This window comes from Hyperolius riggenbachi, chromosome 7 (assembly GCF_040937935.1).
Source record: "Hyperolius riggenbachi isolate aHypRig1 chromosome 7, aHypRig1.pri, whole genome shotgun sequence".
Classification (NCBI taxonomy): Eukaryota; Metazoa; Chordata; class Amphibia; order Anura; family Hyperoliidae; genus Hyperolius; species Hyperolius riggenbachi.
In genome coordinates, this window is record NC_090652.1 from 230,046,628 (window position 1) to 230,060,520 (window position 13,893).

The window sequence follows — 13,893 nt, forward strand, 5'->3', positions numbered from 1 at the left end:
TGGTTAGATATCGAGAGATGGAGTGTTCTGTGTGAGAGTAGGGTTAGGTAAGGTCATAGTAAAATATCAGTAAAGATTACCCATATTTAACTTATTAAAATCAGTAATTTCACTGATATTCTACTAGCGGCTATCTCGGTCTAAATTTGGGCACCGCCATAGGCCGTAATGAGTATTACGGCTATAGCGGCGCTCAGTCAGTAATTTGGATGACGGTAAAAGATGGAGTGAATAATTTGGCCACCAGCAATAGCTGGCAGCTGAATGATGTCTTTCCCCGGTGTCATTGGCAGCCCAGAGGGGGAGTAGTAATTAAAGGCGCCAGGACTTTTCAGGAGCAGGGTAAGCCATTTTTCGGCTTTGCCCTGCACCCCAATTTCCCAGCGCCTTAATTACATGTATGCATCTCTGGCATCCGTTTTTTACCAGGTGCCTCTTTTACTTGTAGGCAAGTGATAGGCTAAGTTAAGGTACAAGGCCAGAGCTGGCCCTTGGCTTTGGTAGGGACATTAGATCAATGCCCATTGGATAGTAGACAGTAAATAATGTGAGTTGTTCAGTGGTCTCTGTAAAGTGTTGATGATATAGTATCTGCTACATAAATATAATGGTATGAGCTGGCTTGCTGTCCAGTTGGCCCGTACAAGTGCTGCTCTGCAACTAAAAATGGTGTAATAATCAATAATGCAGTGTATATTGCATTATTGATTTTGACATAATTTTTTAGTGATCTGAAATAGAAAAATACAGTTATCCTTTAAAAATGCTTATTGGTTCCAAGATTAAACAAGCTATCTCCTAAACTGTAGATTGATTTATACAGCTCAGTTTCATCATTGTGGGAGACTAGTGGGCTGAATCCTCCCCTGCCTCCACATGTCTCAGTGACTTTAGCTTTACTATCACTCTGACAGTTGCTGTCTCTGCTATATATTGTCAGTGTCATATTCTTAATTCTGCAGCATGAACTGATACATCTACTGCGTCCTCCACGCTATCCGTTTGTTTTCATGATTTGATGTGGCACCTGCGTCTGCTGCAAATACTATGAATAATGGTGTCATTGCCTCTTGTTTAGTGGTCACATCAGTTAATCCTTTTTATAGACTTCAGAATTATAGATTAATAAAGATGAACACTGAGCATGGTATCAAATAAAATCAATCTCAGTTCCACTACTATGCATACTTCTTTGAATACAAATATTTGGTAAAATAGTACTGGCACAAAACACAACTCGGGCTCTTTTCCACTATGAAATGCGATCGCAATCGCGTTTTAATTTCCACCATACGATTGCAATTGAGCTACTATACCCAATATAGTAGAGCTCAATCGCATCCAAAACGCGGCAGGACGACGATTGCGCCTTCAGGCCTTTTCCCACTACACTGCGATTTGATTCTGATCACAAGGTACATTAACCACTTCTGTGCCAGGGGGGTATTTTGCTGATCAGTGCTGCGTGGGCTCTCCAGCCCACAGCACTGATCAGCACGCAGCCAGGGCGATCAGAGTTCCCCCCTTTTTCCCCCACTAGGGGGATGTCCTGCTGGGGGGGTCTGTTCGCCGCCGGCTGCTTGCGCTTGCGGGGGGGGGCTCTTCAAAGCCCCCCTCTGCAGCGCTTCCTGGCCTCCTTCCCTCTCCCTCCCCCTGTGAGCGGCGCAGGACGGATTTCCGTCCTGCGCCTGATGGGATAGGCTTTAGCCTATCAGATGCCGGCGATCCCCGGCCAATCAGAGGCTGGGGATCGCCGATCTCTTCTACGGCGCTGCTGCGCAGCAGCGCCGTATACATGTAAACACCGGGGAAGATCTTCCCCGTGTGTTTACATTTACCCTGCGGCTCGCAGGGTGTTCACGGAGACACCCTCCGTGAACTGACATGGAACGGCCGCTCGTGGCCGTTTCCATGCAATCCACTTCAGGATTCAGGGGCGTAGTTAAGTTTACGCAGAATCCTGAAGTAGTTAAACTAATGGAAACTGCAACAGCAATTTCCATTAGTGCAATCCGATTGTGATGCGATTTTGGTCCAAGCGCAATCATCGTGCTGCTGCGTTTTGGATGTAATTGAGCTTTACTATGTTGCACCACAGTCGATAGGCACCCTGGTGAGGGTATACGTGTGCTAAGCTGATATGGCGCTGTATACTGGGTATAGTAGCTCAATTGCAATCGCATGGTGGAAATTGAAACGCGATCGCATTTCATAGTGGAAAAGAGCCCTTAGGCCTCTTGCACACTACATGCAATTCCTATTTGCGATTTTTAATTGATTTTCTCATGCGACTCCGAATTCCAATTTTTATTCCGTATGGCACGCTGATTTTTCTGCTTTTTTTTTTTTCTTTTGACAACATCCAGGGAAAATCGGAATAGCAAATCAGATTTTCAGTGTGCAAGGGGGCCTTACTTAGTTGCTGCTGTAAGGTGGCACCACCCACTGGCTCACAGTACCCACAGTACATACCTTAAAGGGAGTCTGAAGGAAAAATAAAAAAACAAATACTCACCTAAGGAGAGGGAAGGCTCTGGTTCCTATACTGTAGAGCCTTCCTGGTCTCCTCATGGTCCCCGCATTCCTCCGTAGGCTCCCTTTTTAGCAGTCTGCGATCTATGGGTCGGAGACTGCTCTCCTCCACGTTGGGCTGGCTTCGGGAGTCTTCGGAAGCACTCAGGTTCCCGAAAACTGGCGGCTCCACACTGCGCACGCGCTAGCGCCCTCTGTTGCGCACGTAGTACATAGCCGTTGGTCTTCCACAGTGCTTCCACAGACTTCTGAAGTCTTCTGCGGTGTGAGATTCAAACAGAGGAGCCTGCGGGGGAACGAGGGGACAAGGAGAGGAGAGGGAAGGCTCTATAGGACTCAGAGCCTTCCCTCTCCTTAGGCATGTTTTTTGTTTTTTTATTCTCACTTAAAGGAATACTATCGATACCCAAGTGTTCTAAAATGACAGTGTGCAAATAATGTCTAAGTAGCTGTGTAAACATTTTCCTACTTTTCATGTTAAATATCAGAGGCAAAAGCTGTAATTTATTGAGGGTAGGATTTAGCTATATTGGGACAAATCAATTGCAGAAGGGGTGTCTGCTTCAATGCACAGCCAGAGTTGCATATCAGACTACAGAAAGCAAATATCAAACCTATCAAACTCTGAAAGCAAAAACAGTATGAAAAGCTGTGACAATTAGTTACATTTCCTCTGCTCTCTTCAGACAGGTCAGTCAGAAACACAGGACACAGGAGCTGCAGCTGTTGGGAGCTCTCTTCTCTGTCACACACAGAGCTACACATTGGGCCTGATTCACAAAGCTGTGCAAACTGTTTGCACACTAGTGAAAAGCCCTTTATCACGCCTAAACTCAGTTTAGGCATGATAAGAAGAAACTTGCGCGAAATTCCCACGCGCAAAGTTTTGCTCGCACAGCGCAGTGCGCCCATTAAACCCTATGGGCGCTGCGCGCAGAATTGCGCGATTCTTTGCGCGCGATAATCTGCACAAAGCGGTGCTAAATCAGCGAAGCAAAGGTTATCACGCCTAAAGTCTTTTAGGCGTGATAACTTGGTTATCACCGCTTTGTGAATCAGGCCCATAGAGTTAACTGATCAAGTGTGAGGGGAATTTCCCCTCTCCTCATGGCTCAGTCAGCCATCAGTTTTGGCGTCAGTAAAGTTTAAAATGTATACATCAGTACTTAGCAGCACTTCCCAAACAATTCCTGTGTCAAATGAAGAAAATATGTGAATCGATAGTAGTATTCCTTTAAGTCTTGCTTTAACCCAATTGTTGTTTAGGATAACACCCTTACATATTTTATAGTCATAAACGGGGCCTCACAAGAAGCTGATAAAAGCCTAATGTAGTCACATGTCCACCACCTTACTTAACCACTTAAAGAGAACCAGAGATGATTTTAAAAAAGCTTTTATACATACCTGGGGCTTCCTCCAGCCCCATACGCACGGATCGCTCCCACGCCGCCGTCCTCTGCTGCCTGGATCCGCCGGTACCGGGTCCACCATTGCCGCCAGTCGGCAGGCGGATGCGGCCGATTCTCCGCATCACACAGCTCTCCCTCTATACAAGTACGCATGAGGCTGCCTACTGCGCAGCCGCATGCGTACGGGTATGGAGGGAGCCCCTGTGATGCAGACAATTGGACAATTGGCCGCGTCTGCCGGAAGTGACGGGCCCGGTACCGGCGGTTCCAGGAAGCGGAGGATGGTGGCGTGGGAGCGATCCAGGCTTATGGGGCTGGAAGAAGCCCCAGGTATGTATAAAAGCCTTTTTCTATTTTTAACCAGCGTTCCTCTCTGGCTCCCTTTAATGACATGCTGCCGCTGTGCGTGTGCACGTGAAAATAGGGAAGAAAGAATAATATTAAAAAAAAAAAATATATATATATATATATATATATATATATATATACCGGTATATATTCTTGATATTTAAACTTAATCTGATATAGTATATTTCTGGTATAGTATTACTGTGTCAAATTAAAGCGGCTCACCCACATTATTATTTTTTTTAATAAACACAATCCGTTTTTTGTACTGAGAACACCGTTGATTTGTAATTTTCCTGGATCACAATTCAGGCTATACACCTTTAGTTGCCAAGCTTATTTTGTACCCGAGGAAGGAGCTGGCTTTATAATGGGCCAAGCATCTACCCCTTTGATACATGCCAGAACAGAGCAGCGTGACAGTATTTAATGGGCTGGAACTCCCAGGATGCCGTGCTAAGGCTGAACCAATTATCCGTTAATCTGGAGCATTTGTAAAGTGCCAGCTCCCGGTGCATTATTAATGCAATAGAACCGGGGGCTTCTATTAGTGTAAAATTAATCAGGGTATCCCACAAAAGAGCTTAACCAGGAGTTCACATGCTGTAGTGGGGTTTAACCCTTGGAACACTGCTAAATATATACCTGTTTGTGTCTCATTATTCACTGCTGAGCGGAATCCATCAAAGGCCCAAGTTCAAGCACACTTTTTATAGGCATTTGATTGGACATTGTTTTGTATGAATTATACATGCAGATGTTTAGTAAAAATATACCAGGACTATATTTTCTGCACATTTGCGGCTTTTATTTTTGTCTTCTGCAGCGTCCAGCTGCCTGATCGCTCCCGGTCAGCAGAGAAACATGGCTTCTGCCAACAGAGGAATCACTCTAACCCCTTTAATTCCCATCTCACCAAATGAGGAGTATTTCAGGCAGGTTGAGAGTGAACAGGCAGCTGACAGACCATGTGACCCTGAATGGGTGCAGCAAGTGGTTTACTATGTCTTAGAAAATAAAAACAAAAACTTTTTTTCCCCCTTGCAAAACTTTTTGTTTTTTAATGCATAATGTTAAATGTTCTAGTCAATGCATTAGAAACAATAAAAGTGGCTTTAAATCTACTGAGTTCAAAAAGGAAGCTGGAGATTTGCCCCAGATGGGGGTGTGAGTTTTTAACCTCAGAGAAAATGTACAACTACTGCTGCAAACAAAACATTTATTGACCACATTAAAAGGTATCCAGTCCTGTCTGTTTTTGACAGTTGGCATCAGTTTTATGTGTTTTATGGATGTGTTCACACATAAATCTGTACATTTACAGTCTACTGTTGTCCTGTCCAGTTTTGTATGTGCTTCTAGTTCACACATAAAAGGTGTGCATTTCCAGTCCAGCCCTGTCAGTTTTGTATCAGATTTCTGTGGCTGTGTTGACACATAAAAGGTGTACATTTCCGACCAGTCAGGTAAAACTGATGGAAAACTGATTCAAAACTGACAGGGCAGTACTGGACTGTAAATGTACTGATTAAGGTGTGAACAAAGCTGTACAGCAGCCAATCAGATGGCAGTTCTCATTTTATCTTTCTTGGAGATGTTGACCCTAGGAGTCAGATGTGAAATACTGCAGGAAAGAGTGTCCCTTCAAAGTTTCTTTGGGTAGTCCCATGATTCGTAGCTGCACTCTTTCCTGTGTCCTACTGCTTGTGAGCTGAAACTCAGGCCTGGAAATGAAACTGCCTGCTTCTTCCTCCCTCTCCAAGCTGCTCCCACGGGGACAGTTGGTCAATTGAAGCAGGTTGGTGAGGGAGGAAGTGGCAGGCACAATTTTTAGCTCTGGTCTGGGTCTCCCTCCTTAGGCAGTTGGACACAGCTTCACTTTATTTTCAAGAACAGGAGATGTTGGGGTAGGCAGAGGAAGTTTTGAGATAGAAGAGTGATGTTGGATTACGAGCATTTTGGTAAGGATAACTCCAGTATCCAGTGCCAAGACAATGTAACACTGGTAGATCAATTCTAACTGTACCCCTACTTGGCAGCAGCGGATGGGTTGTGGATGGACTTGAGGATACACAACTAGATAAACAGCATAGTTCACATTTTATCCTAGATATTTCCATTATTGATGCCGGGCACTTGTAAAGCATTTTTGAAAGGATGCTTTGAAAGTAAAACACATACTTTCAATTTATGCTGTTCACGAAGCAGGATATAAATCACTGATTAACTATTCAAATTTGCATCTCATTATACTGTATTTTGCGTATTCCAAGTAGTGTCTCTGGAGGACCTAATACTATGGTTTATCTTGGCAAAGCCACGCTCTGAGAAATAGAAATGTCAAACTTCCACATGACTGTATGGACTAGGTACCCTAAACATGAAGCCTGCAGGCTGCGGCATTAATGCCGTATCACTGGAGAACAGAAGACCGTTGTGTCAGAGGAGATAGACATTGCATCCTCTGTCTTATTTGTCTTGTTTGATGCAGCAGCTTGTCAGCCTGGGGTCCATCTGTCTTGCCTGTGATTCCAAGGCTTATAGTTTTGTGTATGTAGTGCGAGTCCAACCTAGAGAGAAACAAGACACGGGAAATAAAACTTGATTCCCGCTAATGTACCTATTTAAGAATCCAGTCACATGCTGTATTTACTTAAAACCCATCTGTGCTTTTTTTGCCAGTAATATATTCGGTCGGCGGCCTGTAGACTATGCAGAAACAGAGGAGATAAAGTTGGCCTTGCTGCAAGCACAGACGCATAAGGAGCCACTTGTGAAGCAGCCATGCTATGCTGTAAGTACCCAGATCTGCCTTCTTGCACTGTCGTCCTCATCTCCATTTCACATGGGCCATCATCAGAGCATCTGTATTCCAGCATATTCCTTTCCTGTTTTCCTTCTACATAAAGGTACCATTGTGATTGATATGATACAGTTCTTATCTCTGGTGAATAAGAACAGATTGTAACATAGATTATGTTATGGTGTTTTCCTGTGCAGATGACAATTATGTAGGTAGCAGGACAGATATGACAGATGACATAGGGACTTAATAAAAAAAGCACCGATGGGGATCGGCTGATGCCGGATAAGGGTGCTTTCTGGTTGCTTGAGACTCCATGTTAAAAAAAAAAAAAGGCCTAGCTAATACAGTACTATTCCTCACTCTATATATGGCTGGATAGTGTAATGGTTAAAGGGAATGTCCAAGCAAAATAAAAAAATGGCTTTCACTTACCTAGGGCTTCTACCAGCCCCATGCAGCCATCCTGTGCCCTCGTAGTCACTCACTGCTGCTCCAGTCCCCCGCTGGCAGCTTGCCGACCTCGGAGGTCGGCGGGACGCATTGCGTACATTTTTACGCATTCCCACTAGTGCAGGAACATTAACACATATATTTTTACGCATTACTGGTTCAATGGGTAAAAATTTACGCATTGAACCAGTAATGCGTAAAAATGTATGTTGGCTGCATGTTTGTTTCTGGTGTTATTCAGACTGGACTGCAGGTAAATAGATCAGCAGGACTGAAAGGAAACTGGTATTGTTTAAAAGGAAATAAATATGGCAGCCTCCATATTCTTCTCACTTCAGTTGTCCTTTAACTATTTCGGCGCCTGTGTACAGTATATTTACACCCTGGCAGACTTAATTTCAGCACCTGGGGCGTAGATATACGCATCCCTGCTGCAATAAGGGCCTGTACACACTGCTGTGCTTTTAAAATCGCGTGCGATTTTTAAATTGCAAAGCCTTTACGAAAATAGAAAAATCGTATTGCACCAGTGTGTACAGGTCTTCACAATTTACATGATTTTTCAAAAGACCTTGCGATTAAAAAACGCATGCGATTTTAAAAGCGCAGAAGTGTGTACAGCCCCCCTTAGTGCTCCTGCTCAATCATGCACGCACTTCTGCCGCCGCCCGTTAGCTCGGAAATCAATGAATGGGAACGCATTCATTAACTTAAAGGGAACCAGAGATGAACGTTTCACACAAAATAAACATATCAGTTAATAGCTTGTAAAGAATAAATGCTCTACCTGATAATTTTGCCGCTCTGGTGTGCCTTTTTTAGTGTTTTTTATCCATTATTGCTCCAGGAAAAATCAAATATGACCGCCGGCTCATATCCCTTCTCCTTCCGGGTTAGGAGTTGTTCTGGATGTGCTGTCTAGGCTATATGAGACTATGCTGCTATCTAGGCTAAATGCAGCCTTTCATCTATGTGCTTTCATTTTGGTATGATGCATAGCTGCCTGTAGGAAGTGACTCTCATAGGAATGAAACTGCAGTCATCAGTATCTACAGCAAGCAGACAGAGTGCACACAGAGCACACAGGGATCATATTGCAGCCACACTCTCTCAGCAGGAGCAGCCCCTCCCATGTCATCACAGCTCTCAGTATGCAAATCAGGAAATCTAAGCCAGGAGGGGGAAGGCTTGGGCTTGAAAAGACTCCACAGAAGAGTGACTCAGCTATAATGATTCCAGGTCAAACCTGGACTGAATAGTCGGTGGATTCTTATCACAGTTGCTAATAGACTAATTAAGCAGATAACAATGAAACTAAAAGCAGGGTAGGTGTTTACTGTCATGTTCCCACTGATAAATGTAATAAAATACATGAGGGTGCTTCATCTCTGGTTCTCTTTAAGTCCCCATTGCAATGATTGTCGGCTTCAATGAAAAGTCGTGGTCATTGTTAACAATAAAAAGTTACACGTTGCATAGTACACTTACAGGAAGCATAGAAAAAAGACTGAGGACATCTTGTAGCCAAATGGTAAAATTACACCTACATGCATTTATTTTAATAAAAAGCCCTACAACTACATTTAAAATTGATTCCTTTCCTGCCACACTCTCCCATAGTACCTACATTTTTACCATTACAAAAATTACATAAATAGTTACCTTCATTTACTGGTAAATTTTCATAATTTAAATGGTGTTATAACCAGGACAAATGGGCAAATAAAATACTGGATTTTAATTATGGTAGCGTGTATTATTTAAAAACTATAATGGCCGAAAAGGAGAAATTACTCTTTTTTTTCATATTATTCCTATTAAAATGCATTTAAAATAAAATATTTCTTAGCGTAATGTACAACGCAAAGAAAGCCTAATTGTTGGCAAAAAACAAACAAACAAGGTATAGGTCATTTTGTTGTGATGAGTAGTAATAAAGTTATTGGCAAATTAATGGAAGGAGCACTGACAAGTGAAAATTGCTCTGGTGCTGAAGGGAAAAAAAACCCCTCAGTGGTGAAGTGGTTAAGCCCAGCTGAGCCCACAAAAGCCTAAGAAGTTGGCCTTCACTGTGAGTACTTCCAGTGATTTATGCTGCTTAGTTGAGCATGCTGGTTCGTTGAGCCCTGGATAACTGAGACTCTACTGTAGTTACATTGCAGGTGTGTGTCCTGTATACCACAACTATTGCATTCTGATGTATATGTCCCAAGAGCACACTGCCTTTCCACAGTACATACCAGCCTTCTCTCAGCTTGCAGGCAGATCCATTTGCACTTGCAGTGCCAGCTGTCTTTTCTCTCCTACTTCCTTAAAATAGACTATGGATGAAAGCTATGAATGTAAAAAAAAATGTGAATGTGAAATAGCATCCAAAATAGCATAGAATTGATTGGGAGGCGCTTGTCTGATTTTTGTTTGTATAGCCAGACTGTTCAGTGAATACAAGATCTGTTTAGCATACCATAGAGCTTTCAGTTCCACTCATCAGAACTGAACGAAAGGATCTGTGCTGAATGGACAGATGTGAACGGATGCTATTAACTAGGGTAGGATCAATGCACATGCTGCTGATCCGTTCCGATTCCCATAACTTTTTATGTCAGTGTGAACCCAGCCTCAATGTGTGACAACCATGCAGGTTGCGCTGTGCATTTTCTCATGGTAACATCACAGAAGCATGCATCAGGAAAAGGACATGGCCAGATGTTGCGTACACTTCACAGAAATGGCACGGTTTGCTAACGCAACGCATTGAAAGACTATAACTTGGACGTTATTTAGTCCTGCGTTTGGTGCGCCGTTTTCGTCGCACAGTGATAGAACGAAAACGGCGCCTGCGTTAAAAAAACAAAAAAAGAAAACATTACTGAGCATGTGCAAGCAGTCTAACGCAGCTAAAAACGTGTATAACTTATAGCATGTAGCACTTTCATTTAACGTGCAGCGTTGGACACCAACGCAACGTCTGCACTGTGAACAGCCCATTAATTTTTCATTGCTGTAAGTTACTGTGCGTTACATGTTGTTGTAACGTGCGACTTTAACGTCGCACTGTGAAAGAGCCCTTAATCAGTTGCTCTCAGTTATAACTGAAAGACAACTGATTTTCAAAGCAATGTTCAGTTCACATTTTACACATTTTAATGGAAAGCTTTTTCACAATGCACTGCTATGGAAGAAAAGAAAACGCGTACCAACTGATTAAGTGTAGGACCCTTAAGCCCCGTTTACACTTAATCAGTTGGTACGCTTTTTTTTTTTCTTTCTTCTCCATAGCAACGCATTATGAAAAATCTTTCAGTTAAAACAAGTTCATTGTGAACTGTGCCATAGAGAAACATGGGCATTACTTTGAAAATCAGTTGTCCTTTCAGTTATAACTGAAAGCAACTGTTGAAGTGTAAATGAGGCCTAAGGCTCCGTATACACATCCTATTTTAATCTGCAGAGGACTGGCCAATTTTACCACTGCCACGTAGTATGAGAGTCCACAGGTGTTGAAGACTATGAACAGACTGTGTAGGTATGCTCTCATACTACATGGAAGTCCATAGCAGTATCTCAGCAACACTATCAAATGTGTGTGCTAGGACCAATGTAGAACCAATTGTAAGGAAAAAGAGAGCTAGGCCCTTAAAGAGACACTGAAGCGAAAAAAAATATATGATATAATGAATTGGTTGTGTACTATGAATAATTACTAGAAGATTAGCAGCAAAGAAAATATTCTCATATTTTTATTTTCAGGTATATAGTGTTTTTTCTAACATTGCATCATTCTCTAATATGTGCAGATTACACAACACTCAGCATTCAAAATGATTCTTTCAGAGCAGTCTGTGAACTAATGACCTCTCCTCTGGCAGAGAAAAAGTAAATAGTTAACTAACACTTGAGATAATAAAAGTCAGAAAACAGCCCTCTCCACGACTTTGAAAGTCGTAGAGTTTAATGGCTTTTTTGTATAGAGATAACAACTGGAGTTCCTTAACTCTTCCTGTGCTGGAAACAATTAGACTGATGTATCTGATCTTAATGTTTTATTTCTTAGCTGTACTACACATACAAATCATAATATCATAATTTTTTTTTCGCTTCAGTGTCTCTTTAAGAAGCAGCACCACGCATATATAGCATTCAAAATATGCAAAATGTATTAAACAATAATTAAAGGGATACTGTAGGGGGGTCAGGGGAAAATGAGTTGAACTTACCCGGGGCTTCTAACGGTCCCCCGCAGACATGCTGTGTTGGCGCAGCCACTCACCGATGCTCCGGCCCCGCCTCCGGTTCACTTCTGGAATTTCAGACTTTAAAGTCTGAAAACCACTGCGCCTGCGTTGCCGTGTCCTCGATCCCGCTGATGTCATCAAAAGCGCACAGCGCAGACCCAGTATGGTCTGTGTCTGCGCAGTACACTCCTGGTGACATCAGCGGGAGCGAGGACATGGGCGTGCAGGCGCAGTGGTTTTCTGACTTTAAAGTCAGAAATTCCAGAAGTGAACTGGAGGCGGGGCCGGAGCATCGGTGAGTGGCTGCGCCAACACAGGATGTCTGCGGGGGACCATTAGAAGCCCCGGGTAAGTTCAACTCATTTTCCCCCGACCCCCCTACAGTATCCCTTTAACATCACTATAGAACCATAAAAGCAATTAAAATGATCATACCGCCTGTAGCATCAAGAAAACCTTCATATAGCGTGAAAATATTGCATAGATAATAAGCGCCCAATTATACTGAGGTCATTAATAAGCAAAATTACCCTGAGGTGCTCAAAAAAAGAGCTACCTACAGGGTTTGAACCTGGGTTCAGTATATAGCTATAGGTGAATGTAGTAGTGAGCATACCAAATAAAGTTTATCATAACAACCAAAGTGAAATCAAAAACGTGCCATCAATATGATGCAATGAGGAACTATAATGCAATATGATCAAACAATTTCTATAGAAAAACTTGTGAAGCTGAAAGATTCAAAAGTAAGGGCTGTGACTGATACCGCATACTGCACAAGTAAAACAGTGAATAGGAAGCAATATACTTATCCGGATCAGGGCGCAGGCAACCAGGCAGGTAGGAGGAGAGAGAGGACCCCAGGCGGATGAGACATTGGGCGCTTATTATCTATGCAATATTTTCACGCTATATAAATGTTTTCTTGATGCTACAGGCGGTATGATCATTTTAATTGCTTTTATGGTTCTATAGTGATGTTAATTATTGTTTAATACATTTTGCATATTTTGAATACTATATATGTGTGGTGCTGCTTCTTAAGGGCCTAGCTCTCTTTTTCCTTATGATTGATACTACATGGAAGTGGTAAAATTGGCCAGTCATCTGCAGGATCGATTTGTGCTGTACAGGTAGTCCCCGGTTACCGAACGAGATAGGGGACTGTAGGTTCGTTCTTAACCTGAATCTGTTCTTAAAGGGACTCCGAGCAGTGCAGAAACTATGGAAAGATGCATATCATTGTAAAGCTCTCTTTCTCCTCTTTCCAATGATATATAAATCACTGCCCTACGCCTTTTAGTTTTCGCTATTTTCGCGATTGAAATTTCCGCGGCCGCGAATTCGATCGCGAAAATAGAGAAAACTAAAAGGCGTAGGGCGACTATTTAGGTGTCGTCAGAAAGAGGAGAAAGAGAGCTTTAAAATGATATCCATCTTTCCATAGTTACTTGTATTACACAGGGCGACTTTTTCTGCTGAATGGAGCTGCTGACTTTGAGAAAAAGTCGCCCTGTGTAATACAATGTAACTATGGAAAAATGGATATCATTTTAAAGCTCTCTTTCTCCTCTTTCTGACGACACCTAAATAGTCGCCTTACGCCTTTTAGTTTTCTCTATTTTCGCGATCGAAATCGCGGCCGCAGCCATTTTAATCGCGAAAATAGCGAAAACTAAAAGGCGTAGGGTGGCGGTTTATATATCATTGGAAAGAGGAGAAAGAGAGCTTTAAAATGATATGCATCTTCCCATAGTTTCTGCACTGCTCGGAGTCCCTTTAAGTCAGAACAATGTGCTATCTTTGTCCCCTCTGTGCCTCCAGTGTCCCCATCTGTGTCACCTCTGCCCTCTGTGCCTGCTTATATAAGTTTAAAAGCCATTTTTTCTTTGAATTTTTTAAAATTAATTTTCTCAAAAACTCAAAAAGTCCAATTTGAAAAAAAAAATGTTTTGGCTTGTTCCCATGGAAACGCTGAATCCATGCCGCTCGTATCGGTGAGTCGCTCGTAAGTTAGGCGTTCGTACGTCGGGTACTACCTATAGTGGGAAAATCAAATAACCAGTATGTTTTTGAGCTATAGGATTATTATTACTATTGAATTAGAAAG

The 13,893-nt window shown here is 42.5% G+C and overlaps 1 protein-coding gene across 1 annotated transcript in view; it reads left to right on the plus strand.

Annotated features, from left to right (window-relative positions):
• Nucleotides 1-13,893, plus strand: part of BARD1 (BRCA1 associated RING domain 1) — a 133,058-nt gene that overhangs the window by 96,621 nt on the left and 22,544 nt on the right. Inside the window, exon 7 of the mRNA XM_068246982.1 lies at nucleotides 6,975-7,086. Within this exon, the coding sequence (XP_068103083.1) occupies nucleotides 6,975-7,086 (112 nt within the window). The remainder of the gene's footprint in view (nucleotides 1-6,974; nucleotides 7,087-13,893) is intronic.